Consider the following 22,799-nt stretch of genomic DNA (forward strand, 5'->3'; position numbering starts at 1 on the left):
CGACCTTGCCAGCAGGCATGCAAGCTAAGATAGTTAGACAAGCTAGCTACTCGAACTTCACTGATAGCCTGAAATGTCTTCTTGGTAGCTAGTTATGAGGTTGGGAATCTATCTTGGCTAACTAAAGCCAATTTCATAATATTGCTAGGTGGCTAGAAGTTTTACAGAGAAACAACAAAAAAAAAGTATCTTTTTGTATTTATTTTTCAAAAGGACAAATCTGAGAGGGCACGTGCCCCTGTGCTCACTATGGAAATGGCGGCATAATCACACTATTTAACAAAATTACTATTCCAATCTGGATGTCTTATACACTATGTTTCTGATTTAAAATGTTAATCAATGATTTATGAACTACATGTTAATTAATAATGAATTGTTTTTAAACTATACTAAACAAAAATATAAAACGCAACATGCGACAATTAATGATTTTACTGAGTTACAGTTCAGAAAAGGAAATCAGTCCATTTAAATAAATTCATTAGGCCCTAATCTATGGATTTCACATGACTGGGAAGGGGTGCAGCCATGGGTGGGACTGGGAGGTCATAGGCCCACCCACTGGGGAGCCATGGGTCCACTCACTGGGGAGCCAGTCCCTGGGCTGGCGTGGAGTTCCTGGGCTGGCGTGGTTACACGTGGTCTGCGGTTGTGATGCAGATTGGACGTACTGCCAAATTCTTTAAAACAACATAGGAGGCGGCTTACGGTAGAGAAATTAACATTAAATTCTCTGGCAGCAGCTCTGGTGGACATTCCTGCAGTCAGCATGCCAATTGCACGTTCCCTCAAAACTTGAGACATCTGTGGCATTGTGTTGTGTGACAAAACTTCACATTTCAGAGTGGCCTTTTAAGGTGTCCAGCACAAGGTACACCTGTGTAATGATCACACTGTTTCATCAGCTTCTTGATATGCCACACCTGTCAGGTGGATGGATTACCTTGGCAAAAGAGAAATGCTCACTAACAGCGATGGAAACAAATGTGTGCACAACATTTGAGAGAAATCACATTTTGGGTGTATGGAAAATTTCTGGGATCTTTTATTTCAGCTCATAAAACATGGGACCAACACTTCACATGTTGTGTTTATATTTTTGTTCATTATACGTATAAACACTTTATAACTCCCTTAAAGGGTACCTAAATGTGAAGTGTTACCGATTAAAGGTAAATGTTTGTATTGTTAATTTATCCCTTTTCAAAAACAGAGTGATATAAGAGTGCAGACATTTCAACCATTCAAAGGAATCGTTGCAATTTCCCCCCTCAAAAATATATAATACACTAATACCACAGTATAACTGATTGACTTTCATTTGGCTGCATACAATATTGTGCATACATACATTTGTTAAAGTTACATGGTGTATATTACAATATATCAAATGGTAGGCTAAATGTAGATCTAGAATTTGAATTTTGGTACAAGCTCAGTTTGGAAAATCTGAAATAGATGACAGTATAAATCTAGAAGCACTAGGATCAAGAACTCATTTTTCTTGGTCTTGGCTCATGAATTAACATGCACATTTGCTGTGGACATACTCACAATCATTAACAAAGTACACAGAAATATAAACATATAAGGTGCAAAACAATCATTTATAGAATAAGCAAAGAAAACTACATACCTCGACCTAAGCTAAGTAAAAAGATGATTGGCCAAGATAACACAAAAAAAAGCATTCCTCTGAATATTTGCATTGGGGTGGGAAATATTTTTGGTGCTGTGATTCCAGTTGTGAAGAAGTGATTGTTGACAAAATGTCTCTCTCAACGCCCTGTCTCATGAATTACACAGCTGCCTATCGTTAAGAGTCCATACATGAAGTAAACAGCAATGAAAGCAAAATTGTTAGCATACCTCATTGAGGTAATAAGTCTATACATCCACCTAAAACACATACCATATATGAAGAATGCATGTTATTTAAATTGGCATGTAATAATTTGAAGATTACAATCATGGTGCATATACAGTACAACAACCATGCAAACAAGCAAGTGTGCGTACCTCTTAAAATTACTACAGTAATTAATTTAAAGGTGAAATCACGGCTTAAAGCAGTCTGGCTCAGACTGGTATGCTAGGCCGTCATTGTAAATAAGAATTTGTTCTTAATTATTTCGCCTGGATAAAGGTTAAATAGAATTTTGAATTTTTTAAATATGCCTTTCAGTAATTTAATTGTTGACAATTTAAAACAATATTTTGAAACCAACCAAAAGGTTCAATATAATATCCAAAATTAAGTTCAAATAACTCACTTTCAATATACAAGCAAAAAGATTCTTTGCCTATTAATGCATGGCCACTTATTAATTTTATATAGTGAATATAAAAGTATTACATTTCGAACAGTAAAGTCAAAAAGTCTTAGTCATGAACCAACATGAGAAATGATCCCATCAACCTTAGTTAACAGTTACTCATACAGTTCATACAACACAAGTGCAAATGTAGTGGTTTCTAGGATTTTCAATGCATTTCACTCCACCTAAATGATCTGAGTTTCAGATAACTGATGAAGTATACTATCTCAAAAGTGTTTTCAAAAAGCAAAGCAAAGAAAGTTGTCATGTCAACACATTCCAGTTTACAAACCCTTCTGAAATCTAAACTTTGGCATGTATGACAACTGTAGCAGCCACAAATAATATGCCAAATGCATTTTAGCAAAAATTTCTGTCCACTACTTAATTTGGCAATGTCATTAAGTAAATTATATAATAAGATGGGGATAACTTTTTCCCCTCTAAATGGTTGTTGAGTTTGGCCATAAGTCATAATACATATTGCACTCGTTGTGAATAAATTCAAGTGACATACATTGCATTCAGAAAGTATTCAGATCCGTACCCTTTTCCACATCTTGCTTTTTTGCAAATGTATTAAAAATTAAAACAGAATTACCTTATATACATAAGTATTCAGACCCTTTACTATGAGACTCGAAATTGAGCTCAGGTGCATCCTGTTTCCATTGATCATCCTTGAGATGTTTCTACAACTTGATTGGCCCTGACCTGTGGTAAATTTGATTGGACATGATTTGGAAAGGCACACACACCTGTCTATATGAGGTCCCACAGTTGACAGTGCATGTCAGAGCAAAACACCAAGCCATGAGGTCGAAGGAATTGTCTGTAGAGCTACGAGACAGGATTGTGTCGAGGCACAAGGGTACTAAAACATTTCTGCAGCATTGAAGAACCGAGTAGCCTCCATCATTCTTAACTGGAAGAAGTTTTGAATCACCAAGACTTCCTAGAGCTGGCTGCCCGGCCAAACTGAGCAATTGGAGGAGAAGGGCCTTGGTCAGGGAGGTGACCAAGAACCCGATGGTCACTCTGACAGAGCTCCAGAGTTCCGCTGTGGAGATGGGAGAACCTTCCAAAAGGACAACCATCTCTGCAGAACTCCACCAATCAAGCCTTTATGGTAGAGTGGCCAGAGGGAAGGCACTCCTCAGTAAAAGGCACATGACAGCCCGCTTGGAGATCGCCAAAAGGCACCTAGAGGACTCAGACCATGAGAAACAAGATTCTCTAGTCTGATGAAACCAAGATTTAACTCTTTGGCCTGAATGCCAAGCGTTAAGTCTGGAGAAAACGTGGCACCATCCCTACGGTGAAGCATATGGTGGCAGCATCATGCTGTGGGGATGTTTTTCAACAGCAGGGACTGGGAGACTAGTCAGGATCGAGGGAAAGAATAACGGAGCGAAGTACAGAAAGATCCTTGACAAAAACCAGCTCCTGAGCATTCAGGACCTCAGACTAGGGTGAAGGTTCACTTTCCAACAGGACAACGACCCTAAGCATACAGCCAAGACAATGCAGGAGTGGCTTCAGGACAAGTCTCTGAATGTCCTTGAGTGTCCCAGCCAGAGCCTGGACTTGAAACTGACCGAACATCTCTGGAGAGACTGAAAATAGCTACGCAGCGACGCTCCCCATCCAACCGGATAAAGCTTGAAATGATCTGCAGAGAAGATCCCCAAATACAGGTGTGCCAAGCTTATAGCGTCATACCCATAATAATCAAGGCTGTAATCGCTGGCAAAGGTGCAACAAAGTACTAAGTAAAGGGTCTGAATACTTATGTAAATGTGGTATTTCAGTTTCTTATATTTAATACATTTGCAAAAAAAACTAACAAAAGAACAACAGTTTTTGCTTTGTCATTATGGGGTATTGTGTGTAGATTGATGAGAAAAAACAACACTGAATACTTTTCGAATGCACTCTGTCTTGCATACATGATTTGGCAGAAGTATTACTAAACAAATACTTAAGAATAAATGCAAGAATAAACGCTGCAAGAAATGTAAAGTATAAACAATATATTGAAAACTTTTGGCTAATTTATGGCTATATAAGCTTCACCTTGCAGAACGAATATTATACTTTAATATTAAGCAATAAGGTCAGAGGTGTGTTGTATGGTCAATATACCACATACCCAAGGTGCCTTAATACTATTATAAACTTGTTACCAATATAATTAGAACAGTAAACAAGTAATTTTGCATCATACCCGTGGTATAGTTAAGCAATAAGGCCAGAGGGGGTGTGGTATATGACCAATATACCACGGCTAAGGTCTGTTCTTATGCACGACACAACGAGGAGTGCCTGGACACAGACCTTAGCCGTGGTATATTTTGGCGAGATACCACAAACCCCAGAGGTGCCTTATTGCTATTATAAACTGGCTACCAACGTAATTAGAGCAGTAAAAATAAATGATTTGTCATACCCGTGGTCTACGGTCTGATATACCACAGCTGTCAGCCAATCAGCATTCAGGGCTCGAACCTCCCAGTTTAAATGTCTGATATACCACGCCTTTCATCCAATCAGCATCCAAACTACCTGCTTCATAATGAATAATTGACCTACATTTGTTTAGGCAATTAAAAAAAAAATACATTCCCCCCGATGGAATCTTTTAAGACCTATAAAAGCCACAAAAGAAATATCAATCACCACAGCAGTATATACCTGTACAAAAAAAAAACACTTAAACAAACCATATAATCTCTTGTGACGATGTGTGGCATAGCACCTTGGTTATTTGTGAACTTTCACTTTATCAAGACTTTATCACCTTGCAATATGCTGTTATGGCACGATCTCATACAAATGTCATTTGAACCAAACATTTACTACTTTTAAAATAAACCGTAAATGTATAGAAATCAAAGACTTGTCTGAAAGAAAAATAATTTGCATTGTTACAAAAAACGTATACTTGAGCTATTAACCTATGGCATTTTCCAAATAATGGTGTTGACTGCAGATTTTAAAAGCCCCACTAAATGATAATGGCCATTTCTAACAGAGTTGATACCAGTGATCATCAGCACATGCTCTACATAAGTGCTATATGTTACACATACTTAAATTCAACACTCATACAAACTGATTGTTTTCACTAAGTCAGGTTTCCTGTCTTGCCTTTTAAGACCAACTTTGCCTCCTGAGCTTGACATAAATGTGTGCTCAACAGATTCTACTAGCTAGGTTTCCATTTTCTAAAGTGATGCTGATCAGGCCATTTTAGCAGCAGGGCCATTGCACACTTGTATGGCCAATCACATTATAGCCCAGATCACCCCTCCCCCGGGATGGCTTTTGGAATAAAGTGAAGTAAAGCCATGGCTCTCATCAGTCAAATATCAGGGTAGAACTCTGTGTTCACATCCATGCTGTGCAGAACATACTTTTGTTCATTAGCCGACATTCTATTCAGCATTTCGGCTGAGAGTGAATAGCTGTTGCCAGACTTCTCCTCAAACCAGCTGTCCAATGGTCGCTTGCCATCGAAGTTTGCTATTGGCGGCCCGTTGACTGCAAGGGTCAGTAAGTCATTCATCTGGTCCAGCGTCAGCCTTGAGCGGTTGTTCTTGCGCACTTTCTGCAGGGACCCACGGCCCTTGTCACAGCAGGTGGTGGAAGTGGGCAAGACCCTGACAACTTGGAGTATGCGGTTAAGCAGAGGGAAGCGTTGCTTGTGCCTGGAGATTTGACTGACCACCTCCTTGAAGCCATTCATGCTGTAGTAGTCGGCTTTGAGGTCCCTCCACTCCACCAGCAGGCTGCCCCGAGCGTCAGTTCTGTCCCGCGACGTCTCCCGGACAGCCGAGGGGATCGCTTCAAGGTGGTCAAAAATGAGCAGGATCTCTTCCTCCCCAAAGGCTCGTAGGTCATCCCTGTTGCGTGGCCAGGTGGTGAGGTCAAGCACACGGCACGCCTTGACCACCGTGCGGCTGTGCATGTCAAGTCGCTGGGACAAGATTCCCTGGCTCTTCTGGCAGATCTTTTCGCGGATGGATTGGAACTTGGACTCGGCGACGCGCAAGTTATTCAGGTCTACGCCATTGAAGCTTTCGCGGAAGTTCTCCTCAAACTCCTGCAGATACTCCCCGGGGCAGTCCACCAGCTGACCGATCTCATGGATGGCCTCTTCGATCTTGGCATCTACCTGAGACACCAGCAGGTATTCCCCCTGAAAGATGAAGGCCAGACGCGAAAGAACAGCGATGACATCCAGGAGAAAATATATTAGCTTGACAGACTGGTAATCCATGAGGAATTGAAGCAGGGTCAAGGCGATGGCAGCTGCATCTGCCCTCTGCGTTTGGCCGCTGATGTCCTTGAGGTGCGCCACCACCTCCAGGTAATCTTTGATAAGGGCATTCAGGACGTTTGGCTCTCCTATAATCCAGCTGACGGCTCGTATATCTCCCAGGAACTCTGTCTCCTCAGACAGCGTGGGGGCGGTAGACCTGAGCTCGGCCATCATGCGAGGGGAGTACCGATAGAAGCTCAGCAGCTGCTTCAGGTTGTTTTCAAGGTCCTCCAGGCAGGACAGCTCCTTCCCACTGATGGCATCCAGCACCTCCAGGTGAGGACGATGGATCATGACCGGCAAGCAGAGGATCCAGGGGAGCTTCTTCCGTACCGCAATGTACAGATTTGCTCTCAAACTGGAGGAGATGTTGGAGCCATCGACCCCCAGACCGGCCACCAGCATGTCCTGAAGCTTCAGACCAAGCACAGCAAAGGCCCGATCAATGGCCTGGAGGTAGCCATCCACACTGCCAACACTTAGCCTCTGTAGGGAGAGGAACTCTGTGGCAGGGGGTCCTTCGCTGGTGGTGAACTGCACATAGACGGCAACGGTGTCTGACAGCAAGTCATCGTTTTGCCCGTCCATGATGACACTGAGGAAGGGCGACAGGCGTATCCTCTCCGCCAGGTCTTCCTTAAGCGCCCTGGCGATATGGTGGATGAGGATCTGGCAGTCACCTTCGTTCATGTACTGGTCGACCACCTTGAGCTCGCACTTCTTGAGCAACTCAGCCAGCGCTCGCAGGTCTGAGAAGGGTCGGCCCTCCAGTGCCAGGTGGTAAGCAGCATTGAACAGCAGCATCATGTTACGACACATCTCCTCTGTCTTCTCCGGGTGCATCCGAAGCTTGTATAGCTGCAGGCACTTTTTGTGCAGGTTGCTTTGGCTGTGCAGCTTGATAGTGTGGATCTTGAACTGCTTGGAGCCGATGATGAAGGCGGAGGTGCGTGAGGACTGGACGGTATACTGGCGGCAGACATGACACCACATCTCGTTGAGTGTTGGCGAGTAGCGCAGGAACCAGAACTTCTTGAGCCATTCCTGCTTGAAGCGGCGTATACGTCGGCCAGGCCCAGCCAACAGCTTGGAGGAGTCTTCAGCAGCCACCATGAGGTCAGCAGTGATGGACTCATCTGCAGAGTCCACATCCTGATCATCCTCATCCAGCACCACGGGAATAGGGGTCATGGCCTCAGCTGCTGAAAAGAATAGGATATAACATTTATATCATAAAAGACAACCTCAGCAATGCCATCTATACTGTATCTGAGTAGACCAATGTCTTTTCATTCAACACCTAAGGAAAATAATGAAGCTTTTCATCCTATTAAGGGAATTTGATCAAATTAATATTACACCAAATCCACAGTATATCAAAACATTTCCAAAATGTGTCTAGAAATGAATCATTTGTTTTAAAACTATAAAATACCAATGACGCATGGTAATGCTAACCACGGAAATGAACACATCAGTTTTTAATTCATTTCATGTGATTTTAATTTGAGACAAAGTAAAAAGACAAAACGTGCAAACAGATTTTTATTTGAAATCCAATGGAATATACAGAAACATTCAACCACTGCAAAATCAAAAGCAGGAAATCACTGACATATTTCACACACTTAGTTTCTCATAAACGCTGTTGTGTGGTAATTCAATGTTAATTGAACTATTTGGGGGGTTTTAAATCCCATTTTAGTCTAACCAAAATAATAAAACATGCTTTTCTACTGATAATGATGAAGATTGTGATATGGGGAACTCAAATCTTAACTGAAGGTGAATATTAAATGTGAAGAAAATGTCACATCTGAAATTCTGTGCTACAAAGCAGAGGAATAATCTCACCAAATAACCCTCGCCACACTGCTCGGTTTCTCTCTGTGACCTACCTTGGAGCTCATCTATTGGTGCCAGCTCAGGGTGGGGTGGTACCTCCACCTGGTTTCCTCCCCTCAGACGAATCACCTCTGCCTCCAGCTCCCGAATCCTCCTCTTCAGCTTCACACAGTTGGGGCAGAACGAGGTAGAAGGCTCCTCATGAATCTGACCAGGGTCGTCTTCGGAATCCTCCATCTTCAGACACCGAACATTAAAGCCCCCCTCTAGGTGCTCTGATGGGTGGAGACCCAGACCAGTCACTTTGCATTCCTCCTGGGCCAGATAGGACTCCCCTCTCTGGGAAGTGAGCGTGACGCGCTGAGCTCTGGTCCGCCTCATGGAGAAGGTGCTGTTCAGGGGGTTTTCCTGGCTCTTGGAGGCCTCCAGAGAGGCTTCCAGGACATCTTTAAAGATGAGGTCGATCTTTTTCTTCTTGGCCTGTGGTTGGCCGTCCCCCTCCTCGCTGGTGTGCTTGCTGAGGCTGCACCTGCCATGCAGAGCCGACCTGAGCACAGGTCCTTTGGTCTCCTCCCGGGCCTCGGATTTCCCAACAGTCAACAGGCCTGGAACACAACAGTGCAGAGTTAGCTGTGTAGAAGTACACCGGTGTATAATATTGCCAACTACTAGTACTATGACAATGGATGTGATAACATACAAAATACCAAGCAGAATGAAAAGAAAAGTAACCTCAGATAAAGACAATGACTAATTCTCTATCCTATAAATAAACGTAACAGCATAAGAAAACGAGAACCTACTTTGCTTACCTGCAGAACCTATGCAGGTAAACGATCCGGAACGTTTTTCCTCTTGGAGAGTATTGTTGCTGGTTAAAAATGGCAACGGTTTAAACAACAGAATGGAAGTTTCAGCCCTATAGAGATTGTTTTGAAATGCCGAAGGTCAAAGGAGATATGAATAAAACGTCAACTGAAATGATCCCGATGACGTCGCTTTTCATTTCATCAGACATACACTACATTATTTTGCCACGTTTTTGCTATCCCAGGCAAATTTTCATAATCAGATTAAAATACTAAGACCATAGGCTTGGATCTGGATATAGGACGTAGCTACTCATATAGCATAAGTGGGTCAACGGTGCACCAACTGGCTAGAGTAGACCTAATCCCCAATGCCAGATTATCAGAGACCGGTTTTGTCAAATAGCAGACGCTTTCCCAATGGAGATAGTGTTTACTCATTGGTGATTTTTTTGTTGTTGCTCTAATCCATTCTTTTTAAAATACAGGTTGTTGGAGTACAGAAGGAAACCAGTGGTGATTGTTCACATATTGTCATGGATGTAGGGCACACCCCCTCAATTTGAGCTCTGGATGTAAAAGTCTAGCATGCTGACCAAACCGGCCACATAGCATGCACGAGCGTTGCAAAATAAAAGAACACATATACGTTATTCAATAATTTCACCCAAACTGCTCGCGCGCGTCAACCGGTGTCTGTGTAGCCAGGCACTAAACTAGAACTTGGTTCTATTTTAGACGCTTGATGCGTTGCAAGTCCTGTCTCTCCCATCTATTCTTTGGTTGTCTACGAGCATATAGGTCTTTCTATAAACTCGGGTACCAGTGCGCATTTCTTGTAGTGGACAACTGTTTGGAGCTGTTACAGAGTCATGTTTAAACCCTTTCTCATGCTTAGAGTCTTCACAGATTTGGTAGAAATTGTGTGACATAAAACACTACCTTTCTTTCCTTACATTTATGATATTGCTGTTTGTCATTATATCATATGCTAAGCATTTGACAATTGAATTACACGTTGAACTTGATCCTGTAAAAGGTCCTGGATATTGCTGTCGCTCTCTTTTGTATGGCGATCTCAAAAGTGCATGTTACGGTGTGAAAACAGTTTTCGTGGGCACACATCTCCAAAATAATGTATGGATTGCAAAATCAAATGCTTCTAAACAGAAAGAGTAACTTTAACAAGATGAATCAAACCAAAATGTATACGGTCATTAATGGGGTTCTTCAATAATTAAGCATAATAGTTGTTGGGTGTGCATTTGATGTTGTGTGGTGAGTTGTATAGTTATGTGGGGAAATTGTCGCACAACAGCCCATTCAGGAAAGGATTTTCTGAATGACAGTCAAGTGAAAGAACTGGTGTGAAACTGCACGCAATTTAACAGCCAAAGTACAAATATGATTTAATTTCTAAATTTCTGATTATGATTTAGTGTGTAATGACTTAATGAACTGTGGTTGCTGTAAATGGTTAGCTGACTGATACACTACATGACCAAAAGGTATGTGGACACCTGCTCGGCACACATTCCAAAATCATGGCCATTAATATGGAGTTGGTCCCCCCTTTGCTACTATAACAGCCTCCACTCTTCTGGGAAGGCTTTCCACTAGATGTTGGAACATTGCTGTGGGGACAAGAGGTTTAGTGAGGTCGGCAGTGATGTTGGGCGATTAGGCCTGGCTCGCAGTCGGCGTTCCAATTCATTCCAAATGTGTTTGATGGGGTTGAGGTCAGGGCTCCGTGCAGGCAAGTCAAGTTCATCCACACCGCTCTCGACAAACCATTTCTGTATTGGCCTCGCTTTGTGCACGGGGGCATTGTCATGCTAAAACAGGAAAGAGCCTTCCCCAAACTGTTGCCACAAAGTTGGAAGCATAGAATCGTCTAGTGTCATTGTATGCTATAGCGTTAAGATTTCCCTTCACTGGAACTAAGGGGCCTAGCCCGAACTATGAAAAACAGCCCCAGACAATTATTCCTCCTCCACCGAACTTTACAGTTGGCACTATGCATTCGGGCAGGTAGCGTTCTCCTGGCATCCGCCAAACCCAGATTGTCCGTCGGCCAGATGGTGAAGCGTGATTTGTCACCCCAGAGAACGCATTTCTACTGCTCCAGAGTCTAATGGCGGCGAGCTTTACACCACTCCAGCTGACGCTTGGCATTCGCGAGGTGATCTAAGGCTTGTGTTCGGCTGCTTGATCATGGAAACCCATTTTATGAAGCTCCCGACGTACAGTTATTGTGCAGACATTGCTTCCAGAGGCAGTTTGGAACTCGGTAATGAGTGTTGCAAAAGAGGACAGATGCTTTTTACGAGCTTCAGCACTCGGCGGTCCCGTTCTGTGAGCTTCTGTGGCCTACCACTTCGCAGCTGAGCCTAGATGTTTCCACTTCACAGTAACAGCACTGAAGAAATTTGGCTTTGCACCTAAAACCCGCAAAATCTTTTACAGATGCATAATTGAGAAAATCCTGTCGGGCTGTATCATCGCCTGGTACGGAAACTGCACCGCCTGCAACCGCAGGGCTCTCTAGAGGTGCGGTCTGCCCAATGCATCACTGGGGGCAAACTACCTGCCCTCCAGGACATCTACAGCACCCGATGTCACAGGAAGGCCAAAAAAATCATCAAGAACAACAACCACCCGAGCCACAGCCAGTTCACCCGGCTATCTTCCAGAAGTCGAGGTCAGTACAGGTGCATCAAAGATGGGACCGAAAGACTGAAAAACAACTTCTATCTCAAGGCCATCAGACTGTTATATAGCCATCACTAGCACATTAGAGGCTGCTGCCTATATACATATACTTTAAATCACTGGCCACTTTAATAAATGGAATACTAGTCACTTTAATAATGTTTACATATTTTGCATTACTCATCTCATATAGAGTTGAAGTTGGAAGTTAACGGATTTTAAATGTATTTGGCTACGGTGTATGTTTTTCACAATTCCTGACATTTAATCAGAGTAAAAATTCCCTGTTTTAGGTCAGTTAGGATCACCACTTTATTTTAAGAATGTGAAATGTCAAACTAATAGTAGAGAGAAGGATTTATTTCAGCTTGTATTTATTTCATCACATTTCCAGTGGGTCAGAAGTTTACATACACTCAATTAGTATTTGGTAGCATTGCCTTTAAATTGTTTTAACTTGGGTCAAACGTGTCGGGTAGCCTTCCACAAGCTTCCCACAATAAGTTGGGTGAATTTTGTCCCATTCCTCCTGACAGAGCTGGTGTAACTGAGTCAGGTGTGTAGGCATCCTTGCTCGCACACGCCTTTTCAGTTCTGCCCACAAATTTTCTATAGGGTTGAGGTCAGGGCTTTGTGATGGCCACTCCAATACCTTGACTTTGTTGTCCTTGAGCCATTTTGTCACAACTTTGGAAGTATGCATTGTCCATTTGGAAGACCCATTTGCGACCAAGTTTTAACTTCCTGACTGATGTCTTGACATGTTGCTTCAATATATCCACATAATTGTCCTTCCTCATGATGCCATCTATTTTGTTTAGTACAACAGTCCCTCCTGTAGCAAAGCACCCCCACAATATGATGTTGCCACCCCTGTGCTTCACAGTTGGGATGGTGTTCTTCGGCTTGAAAGCCTCCCCCTTTTTCCTCCAACCATAACAATGGTCATTATGGCCAAACAGTTCTATTTTTGTTTCATCAGACCAGAGGACATTTCTCCAAAAAGTACAATATTTGCCCCCATGTGCAGTTGCAAACCGTAGTCTGGCTTTTTTTATGGCGGTTTTGGAGCAGTGGCTTCTTCCTTGCTGAGCGGCCGTTCAGATTATGTCAAAATCCATGTGTGTATAGCAATGGAATGAAACATCCAACCAATGCAGTAGATCCACTGGAGGGTTGTGGGGTCCTGCCAGAAGCAACCCCCTACCCCTAGACACTTGTGGAGATCTGAGGATTGGACAGGTGTAAGGTGGAGCTCTCACCATGTTACCCCCCATCAATCCCTCTCAGATCTCCACAAGTGTCTAGACTACAGCCAGTAGGGGCCTACCACTTCCAGACAGGGTATGGGTATTATGGCAGCGCAGTCAGTCAGCCTGGCACTGTCTAAAATGTTGAAGGGACAACACAATTCAAAAACTTGATGTAGCTTTTTTTACATTTTAATTATATTTCCACACACACACGCTATGCGATAGGGCAGGATGATATCAGTATCACAATATTTTTTTCCATAGCAAAAATGAAAACACAAAGCAGACTAAACACTTTGGTCCTTTAAAAACCTGCTGTATGTAAAATAGCGTGCTATAGCTTGGAAAATAAATGTGACTGAATGACAACATGTTTCCAACATTAAGGCTGTTTTCCTAAAGAAGTTAAATCCACGAAGTGTTTTGTTTCGTTGCCACGATGCTAACGAGTATCGCGAAACTGGTATTGTCCCGGCCCTACTATGAGGTCGAAATAACCCTCCGATTGTAAAAATTATGATAATGCACTTTTTGTGTAAGCGCTGTTTGAAAAAAATGCCAGAAATTTGGAACTTTTGGCCCACATCATGACATCACAATGTGAACTGATTATAATAGACCAATGACTGTTCATCTGGGTAAGGGGGTGGGCTCTAGACAATCCTATCAGCCAATCATGGCTGTGTATGTAAATATATTCACATTTGTTTCCTAACGCCTATACGATCAGACTGGGCATTTCAAGAGCAGGAGGTGGCTCACGAAAATAAATGATTAAAAAAAATATTTAAGTTATTTTCATTAAATAAACAGTGATTTATTAGACATACAGTGATGATTAAATAAATTGACATAGACTTCATGGGGGCTTTAATAGCAGTCAAATACTTGCTTCCTCTGTCCTTTGGTGAATCTCAATTGAAATTCTCCCCTTTGTTTCCCCATTCTTCACCTTCCTCTCAAAATAACATTGTGGGAGAGGAGTGAAGGTTCCTCCACTCAGGCTACCATTCACTTTCAAGGAAAGGCAAGGAGTGGAAGAAACAAGGACAGAGGGAAGCAAGAATTTTATGGCTAGTTTTCAGACACAGACTCACACATGCAATGCCTGAAGAGTTTACTGATTATAATGATTATTTTTATTGTCTATATTGGGTTTTTACAACAAAATAATTTGTATTATATTATTATAACATTGAAAAAGATAAACAGCAGCATTTCTTTCTTCAGGAATGTTTAGCATGGTTATAAAGTGATAGAGACGTTGACTAAAGCACAAAAATAACTGGCAACAAGGCATGACAAAGAAACATGCGGTGTCCATGTTTCTTGTGACATTTTGAATGACATATAGATGTTTTGTTGTTGCTACGTAGTTATGGTCTCATTCTGCCTACCTAGAAATATATTCCTGTAACTACACGTGAAGCTGATAGAAAATCATAATTAAAATGTTTATCTAATCATTTTGAAATGTTTACCCTGATGTCACACATTGGCCCCTTCGTTAATAGAAATATCATAATACACACGTTGGTGATTGAAAGTTGGTGGCGGTAATGCACCTTGGTTGCCAACCACAATATAAAATCCACAGAAGAAGCAAGATGAATGAGAGATTAATCAAAGAAAAAAAGGGGAAACGTAGTTAGTTATCCGTGGATTAACTGTCAGAGTAGAGAACACACAATTGTGTGACTCAAAATGGGTCAAAATTCAACAAAATATATATATATATTTGTTTTTAAAAGGACCATATATATTTGTTTTTAAAAGGACCATTTGAATTTCAGGTAAAATAACAGCCGATCTTCATCTCCCAGGACAAATGAGCAAGCAACAGCAAGCTAGCTACATTTCCATGAATGTTTCATGTGTGTTTTGACCTGTCCCCAAATGTACAGTTGGTTCAGGTATTTCAACCTGCGTGTCATGAAAGAGTCAAAGTAGACAAAGTCAACATGCATACGATGGCAGATGCACGTGTGGAGCCGGTTTGGTCGGCATGAAGGAGTCAATCGCACCATCACGTGGTGAAGTTATTTCATCCCAGGATGCTCAAGGAGTATGGATAATAACTGTCCTTCATTTGAGCTTTGAATTAAATTGAGAGTTTATTCAAGGAAATTTGTGACAAACATTTCATGTTTTGTAGTTTAAGAAAAACTTATTAAATGGCTCGATGAACTTAGCATCGGATAAAATCATTGTACTGACCGAGACAGGTTTTGCGTCCATCCAAGATTCAAAAAGAAATAAAAAAAGTAAAAAAATATTGTGCAGTGTTGTTTGAATTTGAAATCTACCTCGATCCACACTGGCCGCCATAATCGCTCCAAAAGTAGTCAATGGAACACGAATAACACTAGTTTTACTACTGATGGATATTTCTTTCACAAAGTCAGTCATTTTGAGCAGCAATATGAGAAGCAAATTGAAATAAATTTCAGGGGGACGTCTCACCTGTGTCCAGGTTGTGGCCAATACTGTCCTGCGAGACACTGTGTAGCCGCCTCATGTAGTCATCGCTGTACCACACGCGGAGCTTCTCTCCTGCTGACAACTGCCGACACACACGGAAATATATATGCTCTCCATGCTGGAAGGCAGTCATGTTCCTCTCATTCTCATCCGACGAATTACGTATATACCTGGTGGCAACAAAACCCCAGAAATATCATTTAGTTGCATAAGGCATTGATTCAACATAGGTTGCAGCATACAACATGTTTTAAGCAATGTACATACAGTCAAACAGTTCAATTATACCGGATTCTCACAATCCTCAAATACGCTGTCCTCTCACATTCCTTCAATACTCATCACTGATGTCAAAGTATCACAGCTGATTAAGTTCCTCTGTTTCCGTTCAACTCTAATCTCAAAAACTGAGAGGTTTATGTATGATCAACATGTAAATCATACCTCATCCAGTTGGCTTTAGTTTCATCACTGCCATCAATGGATTTGTATGTGTTGTTCTCATCAACGATCTAAGAGAGTAAGGATGAAATGGTGTGGTTGATGCTTTAGAATAGATGAGAGCTCAAGGATGAGATACATTCTCTGGAGAAAGATAAGATCCCTGACATGTTTCAGCCTTTATCACACTGAAAGATGTGGCTACAAAATGTCTAACATGCAAAGTTGGGTTAGGACCACTGGTAACATTTTTATAATAACTTTCATGAATAAACATGAATGAAATGAATAAGCTATTATAAATGCTTAAAAACATTGACAAATAATGAAATACATATTTATTAATAGTTAATTCAAATGCTTATTTTGTGAAAGTTACTGGATGACTTCCAGGAAAAGTCCCTGCACCACATGGAGTGGGGATGTTGCTCGACTCACCATCCAAGAGAAAAACCCTGAGGAATAGTCTTTAGATACCAACTCCCCCTGATACGGGCCAAAGAGCGCCCCCTTGGGGATGCCCGCATCTATGCAGCACACATCCACCTCCTCCTCCTCCCGGACGAGCTCTATTCCCGAGGGCACTGTGAGGGAAGCCCGGTTGGGTACCCCCAGTGCCACTGGTGTGTCTGGCACAAAGACCGGAGGACCATGGTTTGGGCATTCCTCCAAGAAATACTCTTTGCACTCCTCACAGACTGAAAAAAAAGTGGACATTGGGTAAATCCATTTGAATTCAATCACTTTTTGACAGCATTCCTTTTATTTGAAAGACCACATAGAATCAAAACTGGGAACGAAAAGGATCTACCCTGTTCCGGAACAGAACCGTTATTGTAAAAGCATGGGATGCGTTTAATAACGCTCTTTTACATTCCGGTTTCCCAGTCCCACAAAAAAAAACACAAAGCGCCTATGCAAAAGCCCCCTCTGTCAATCAGAAACTTTTTCCAGTGTTTAACTGCCAGCTGAAAATCTTTGTCAGTGTGTGTGTGCAGGCCACCTGCCCCTCCCCCACCAAAGCATACCTGTAGCCTACTGACGTTACAAGCGTAATTCAGAAGATAGGGAGATATTTTTAATTAGAGAAGAATGGACTCACTTGTTCAATGCTAGTTAGGGAAACTATAGTTTTCACATTTCACATTGGATTTATTAACTACAAAAAAGGTAAGATGTGTATTTAAATTTAGTGCTGCTCTGTACAGACAAGCTTGTTAGCTAGTTTCTTTGGCCCAAAGTTAAGCAAACTCTGAAGTTCAAAGACATTCAAAGTTCCATAGAAGCTGCTCCTCCGAAAGGTATAATTCTGTGGACCTAATTCAGATAATGCATGTCATCACAAGATGCGCAGCGTAAGGATATTGCCAGGTTTCCTCCAGACGTGATTCAGGCCAAAGAGGTCAATATTGGTTTCATCAGACTAGAGAATCTTGTTTCTCATGGTCTGAGAGTGTTTAGGTGCCTTTTGGCAAACTCCAAGTGGGCTGTCATGTGCCTTCTACTGAGGAGTGCCTTCCCTCTGGCCACTCTACCATAAAGGCCTGATTGGTGGAGTGCTGCAGAGATGGTTGTCCTTCTGGAAGGATCTCCCATCTCCACACAGGAACTCTGGAGCTCTGTCAGAGTGACCATCGGGTTCTTGGTCACCTCCCTGACCAAGGCGCTTCTCCTCCAATTGCTCAGTTTGGCCGGGCGGCCAGCTCTAGGAAGAGTCTTGGTGGTTCCAAACTTTTTCCATTTAACAATGATGGAGGCCACTGTGTGTGTGTGCCTTTCCAAATAATGTCCAATCAATTGAATTTACCACAGGTGGACTCTAATCAAGTTGTAGAAACATCTCAAGGATGATCAATGGAAACAGGATACACCTGAGCCCAATTTCGAGTCTCATAGCAAAGGGTCTGAATACTTATGTAAATAAGTATATATTTTTTATTATTAATACATTTGCAAAAATTTCTAAAAACCTGTTTTCTCTTTGTCATTATGGGGTATTGTGTGTAAATTGATGAGGAAAAAATGTCACTTAATCCATTTTAGAATAAGGCTGTAATGTAACAAAATGTGAAAAAAGTCAAGGGTTATGAACACTTTCCAAATGCAATGTATATATACATATAAACACTACCGTTCAAAACTTAGAAATGTCCTTGTTTTATAAAGAAAAGCAAAGGTTTTGTCCATTAAATTTGGGGTCACTAAGACATTTTTTTGTCCATTAAAATAACATCAAATTGATCAGAAATACAGTGTTAACGTTGTAAATGATTATTGTAGCTGGAAACGGCAGATTTTTTTATGGAATATCTACATAGGCGTACAGAGGCCCATTATCAGCAACCATCACTCCGGCATTCCAATGGCACGTTGTGTTAGCTAATACAAGTTTATAATTTTAAACGGCTAATTGATCATTAGAAAACCATTTTTAAATTATGTTATCACAGCTGAAAACTGTGTGCTGATTAAAGAAGCAATAAAACTGGCCTTCTTTAGACTATTTGAGTATCTGGAGCATCAGCATTTGGGGGTTTGATTACAAGCTCAAAATGTGAGGAGATTCCTTTTAATTTCAGTGTTACTTTTTATCTCCTGCACTTTCGGGTGTGCGACAGATTCTCTCAATTTTAGCATTTGAAAGTTGACATTTCGATTGTACATTTTTTAATTTATCAATCTCAAGCGTTTATCTTTTCCAGTGATGAAGACATGGATGTCTCATGATATGGTGGGGTATGCAAAACGGGTCAAATTTGAGCGTCTTTATCTCTTGGGTTTTGGCATTCAGGTCCAAAAAGTCACTTTCTGTGAACTTCTGCAATGGGCAAAATATGTATGGAAGGTTTCATTCAAATCAAAAGGGGTGCTGTCAAAAAGTGATTGAATTCAAATGGCTTTATCTCATTACAATTATTACCCTTTGGATCCGTTTTTTATGGGAGTATATACATCAATGTTCAACGTGAGAATTGTTGGAAAAATATGACGACACTTACACCAGAAGTCTACTTTTTGGTGGCTCTCATTGGCACCGTGCTCGTGATCAACCTTGAGTTTCTTGCTTGGTTCTTCGGACTCACACTCGTCTTTGATTAGGCTGTGGTAAGTCACATACAGAACATGATTATTTATGATACACTACAAGGGTTTGAAAAACTTCTCTTCAACATTGCATGCAAAGAACAATGCAACAATGCATAACTGTATACTAGTCAACTTGGTTGCTGCCTAATCCCAAAACCTTTATGAGCAACATGACAAGAAATGGCTGTCAATGTCTGCATGTCAATGGTGCATATTGGGTCATGATTGAAATGTGTCCCAATATCTTTTCCAACTGTCCCGTTATCTGGTTTTAATGACCATTCTAGAATGCCCTTCTAGCCAATCAGAAAGTAGTAGTCAACAATGCTGTGGTATAAGGGCAGTATAATGTAGTTACTCCGTTGATGCTGATGTGAATGTACACTGGAAACAAATAAACAACATGTAAAGTGCTGGTCCCATGTTTCATCAGCTGAAATAAAAGATCCCAGAAATTTTCCAAACGCACAAAAAGCTTATTTCTCTCAAATTGTGCACAGGTTTGTTTACATCCCTCTTAGTGAGCGTTTCTCCTTTACCAAGACAATCCATCCACCTGACAGGTGTTGCATATCAAGAAGCTGATTAAACAGCATGATCATTACGCTTTGTGCTGGGGACAATAAAGGGCCACTCTAAAATGTGCAGTTGTGTCACACAAAACATTGCCCTCAAGTTGAGGGAGTGTGCAATTGGCGTGTTGACTGCAGTAATGTCCACCAGAGCGGTTGCCAGAGAATGTATTCTTAATTTCTCTACCATAAGCCACCTCCCAACATCATTTTAAATAATTTGTCACTACGTCCAACCAGCCTTACAAACGCAGACCACATGTATGGTGTCGTGCTGGCGAGCGGATTGCTGATGTCAACGTTGTGAACAGAGTGCCCCATTGTGGCAGTGGTGTTATGGTATGGGCAGGCATAAGCTACGGACAACGAACCCAATTGCATTTTATCGATGGCAATTTGAATGCACAAAAATACCATGACAAGATCCTGAGGCCCATTTTTTTTGTTTTATGTGTTCAACAGATGCATATCTGCTTTCCCAGTCATGTGAAATGCATAGATTAAGGTATAATGCATTTATTTCAATTGACTGATTTCCTTATACTGTATGAACTGTAACTCAGTAAAATAAATGAAATTGTTGTATTTATATTTTTGTTCAGTATATATAAACAGCTTGTTTGTCTGTGAGGAGCATCACCCTACCTGGTGCTGCTGTTGGGCCCGGCTTCTGAGGACGGCTCGGTTTGATAGGCAGACGACGCTGCCATTGTGGAGGGAAGTGGGCCCACTGAGTGCAAATTCAGTCCCACATAATTCATCTGCAAATAACACAAGGAAAAACAGTGACCTACATACAACCTCATACACGTATACTGTCAGAGCTTACCAGCTTAGTCCAAAAAAACAGAAATGATTTACCTCCACTTCCTTCAGCCATTCTTATGGGCAAAATTAATAGGGTTTTGGAATAAACTCAGAAAATAAGGTGTTAACACAGGTTTATGAGATCTTACCCGTCTTGATCGGAGATAATATCAGTCAGTTCCCAAGTTGCGGACACTCTGTCAATATCACTCGGGCTCCCGAGTGGTGCAGAGGTCTAAGGCACTGCATGTCTGTGCAAGAGGTGTCAGTCCCTGGTTCAAATCCAGGCTGTATCACAACCGGTCGTGATTGGGAGTCCCATAGGGCGGCGCACAATTGGCCCACCGTCGTCCGGGGTAAGCCGTTATTGTAAATAAGAATTTGCTCTTAACTGACTTGCCTAGTTAAGTAACATGACCTTTATGAAGCTGTGCTTTGTAGTTGTTTTACATAAATGCTTCAAAATCTACAAAAAGTGACGTTAGCTGACGAAGATGATCTCATAGAACAAGCCTCACATAGCAAATTAGCAATAACAAACAAAAACATGTGTTGACCAAATTAGATACTCATTACCTCCATACAAAAATTAGCCACTTGGTGGTGTCATTTTCGTGGACCGATTTTTTATTATTTAACTAGGTAAGTCAGTTAAGAACAAATTCTTATTTACAATGACGGCCTGGGAACAGTGGGTTTAACTGCCTACATATCTGATTTAAGACTTCAGAGCGTTTAAGACACTATGAACTCAGGGAAAAAATGAGGTCCGACAAGGTAAAATCGTTTTGAATGGTCATTCAACTCGGAATTCAACTCAGGCCTCTTTCCAGAATTCCGACCACGGGAACTCGGAAATTTCCGAGTTCCCAGTTAGTTGTTTTGAACGTGACATATACCCTCTCGCTTCACCTCTTCCGCTCTGACTCAATGCAATAGGGGAAACTGCAATTTAACACCCAGTCTTTGAAAATATATATATTTTTAAATTAGTAAACAGTTTTTCATAATGCATTCTAAGGCAAAAAAACATTACAGACCAAGCAAATATGGTTACATTGTAAACATCCCATAATGCAAAGTTTGTATTCTGTGAACAACGCAACCGGGGAAATCTGGACATCAAACGTTCGAAGTGTCCGCAAGAAATCCAAGTCCGACCCACACGGTTGTTGATTGTGCACCTTCCGGCACAAATCCCCACAAAATAAATTCGGCAGCGAAATCTAATTGGTCGGAAAGACTGCCGCTCTCAGTAGGCTAGAGTTTAGTGAGTAGAGACACGGAACAAACGGGCAACAATGATACTAAAAATAAAAAAACTTACACCTATCGCCAAAGTTTGCTGTTCCTACACAAATACAAGGAAAAGCACAGCAACATGTATGCTATGTGATAGACTCCAGCTGTGTCTTGCACTGCGCTATTCCCAGATATTTCCTTGGTTCCCGTCTGCAGGCAGTTGGCAATTTGCCTAACGCTTTCGGAAGCCATTTTTCATTGGCCACATTGGCTAGTAAGACACTCACCTTAACACGAAACTGCAGTGCTTCGGACGGTCTGCGATGAACACGTTATCCCCCGACCCCAACTCAAGCCTCTGTAATCCTCGCCGTTGACGGACCGCCACTCTTTGATTTCACTAGTCCAGGGCAATGCAGTGTTTATTAGAAATAATTGCTACGAGTCAACCGCTTCTCTCGGCTTTGACCACCATTTTTTTATTACAGGAAATGACATAGAAAACGGAAGAAACCTACTTGAATTCAGAGATGAAAGGCGCAGCACAAAAATATTTATCTCTGGTGAAAAATTACTCACCTTTTGTGTAGCGCGCATTGCTGGAGCTGCTGTCGGGGCGTGAGAGAAACAACCTTCAGACGGAATGCTCAGCAACTAAACTGGAGAATTGTTCCACGCTAAAAGTTCAAAGTTTTTTTTACAGGGTACATGAAGAAACTGACAATTATTATGTCCTCAAATAGACTGATTTCGGCACTATGGTTGAAATAATTGGAAAATGTACACAATCAAACCAGACCTGAACAGTTAATGGACAATCACACGACGAGATTGAAATGTAAATGTATGTAAAGGAAAGTTGAGTCAAACTAAACTTCTTAGTTAAACGAAATAGTTCAATTGTT

General features: G+C 41.6%; 1 protein-coding gene across 4 annotated transcripts; it reads right to left on the reverse strand.

The window, feature by feature from the left end:
* Positions 1-1,017: 1,017 nt before the first annotated feature.
* Positions 1,018-22,393, reverse strand: prdm11 (PR domain containing 11). 4 transcript variants are annotated; one of them, XM_021565290.3, is made up of 8 exons: positions 22,182-22,392; positions 20,491-20,606; positions 19,186-19,286; positions 16,625-16,884; positions 16,190-16,257; positions 15,728-15,915; positions 8,544-9,095; positions 1,018-7,844 (listed from the first exon to the last, which is right to left on the reverse strand). In XM_021565290.3, exons 2-8 carry the CDS (start codon positions 20,604-20,606, stop codon positions 5,686-5,688), a joined length of 3,444 nt encoding a protein of 1,147 aa, XP_021420965.3. In that variant the 5' UTR covers positions 22,182-22,392; the 3' UTR covers positions 1,018-5,685. The 4 variants fall into 4 exon arrangements, with proteins under 4 accessions (XP_021420965.3, XP_021420957.3, XP_021420981.2 ...); XM_021565282.3 differs by having other exon boundaries at positions 1,018-7,847; XM_021565306.3 differs by lacking the exon at positions 8,544-9,095 and having other exon boundaries at positions 22,182-22,393.
* Positions 22,394-22,799: the final 406 nt, after the last annotated feature.

The sequence above is a fragment of the Oncorhynchus mykiss genome, chromosome 2, assembly GCF_057628025.1.
Source record: "Oncorhynchus mykiss isolate SJ-2025 chromosome 2, ASM5762802v1, whole genome shotgun sequence".
NCBI classification, from domain to species: domain Eukaryota; kingdom Metazoa; phylum Chordata; class Actinopteri; order Salmoniformes; family Salmonidae; genus Oncorhynchus; species Oncorhynchus mykiss.

Bases quoted from the DNA above. Each gene is read 5' to 3' on its own strand.
- prdm11 (XM_021565282.3), bottom strand. From the start codon at position 20,606: ATGAATTATGTGGGACTGAATTTGCACTCAGTGGGCCCACTTCCCTCC. The intron at 19,287-20,490 runs GTAGGGTGATGC...GACTTACCACAG, and splicing joins GGGCCCAACAGCAGCACCAG to CCTAATCAAAGACGAGTGTG. The intron at 16,258-16,624 runs GTGAGTCGAGCA...TTACTCTCTTAG, and splicing joins CAGGGTTTTTCTCTTGGATG to ATCGTTGATGAGAACAACAC.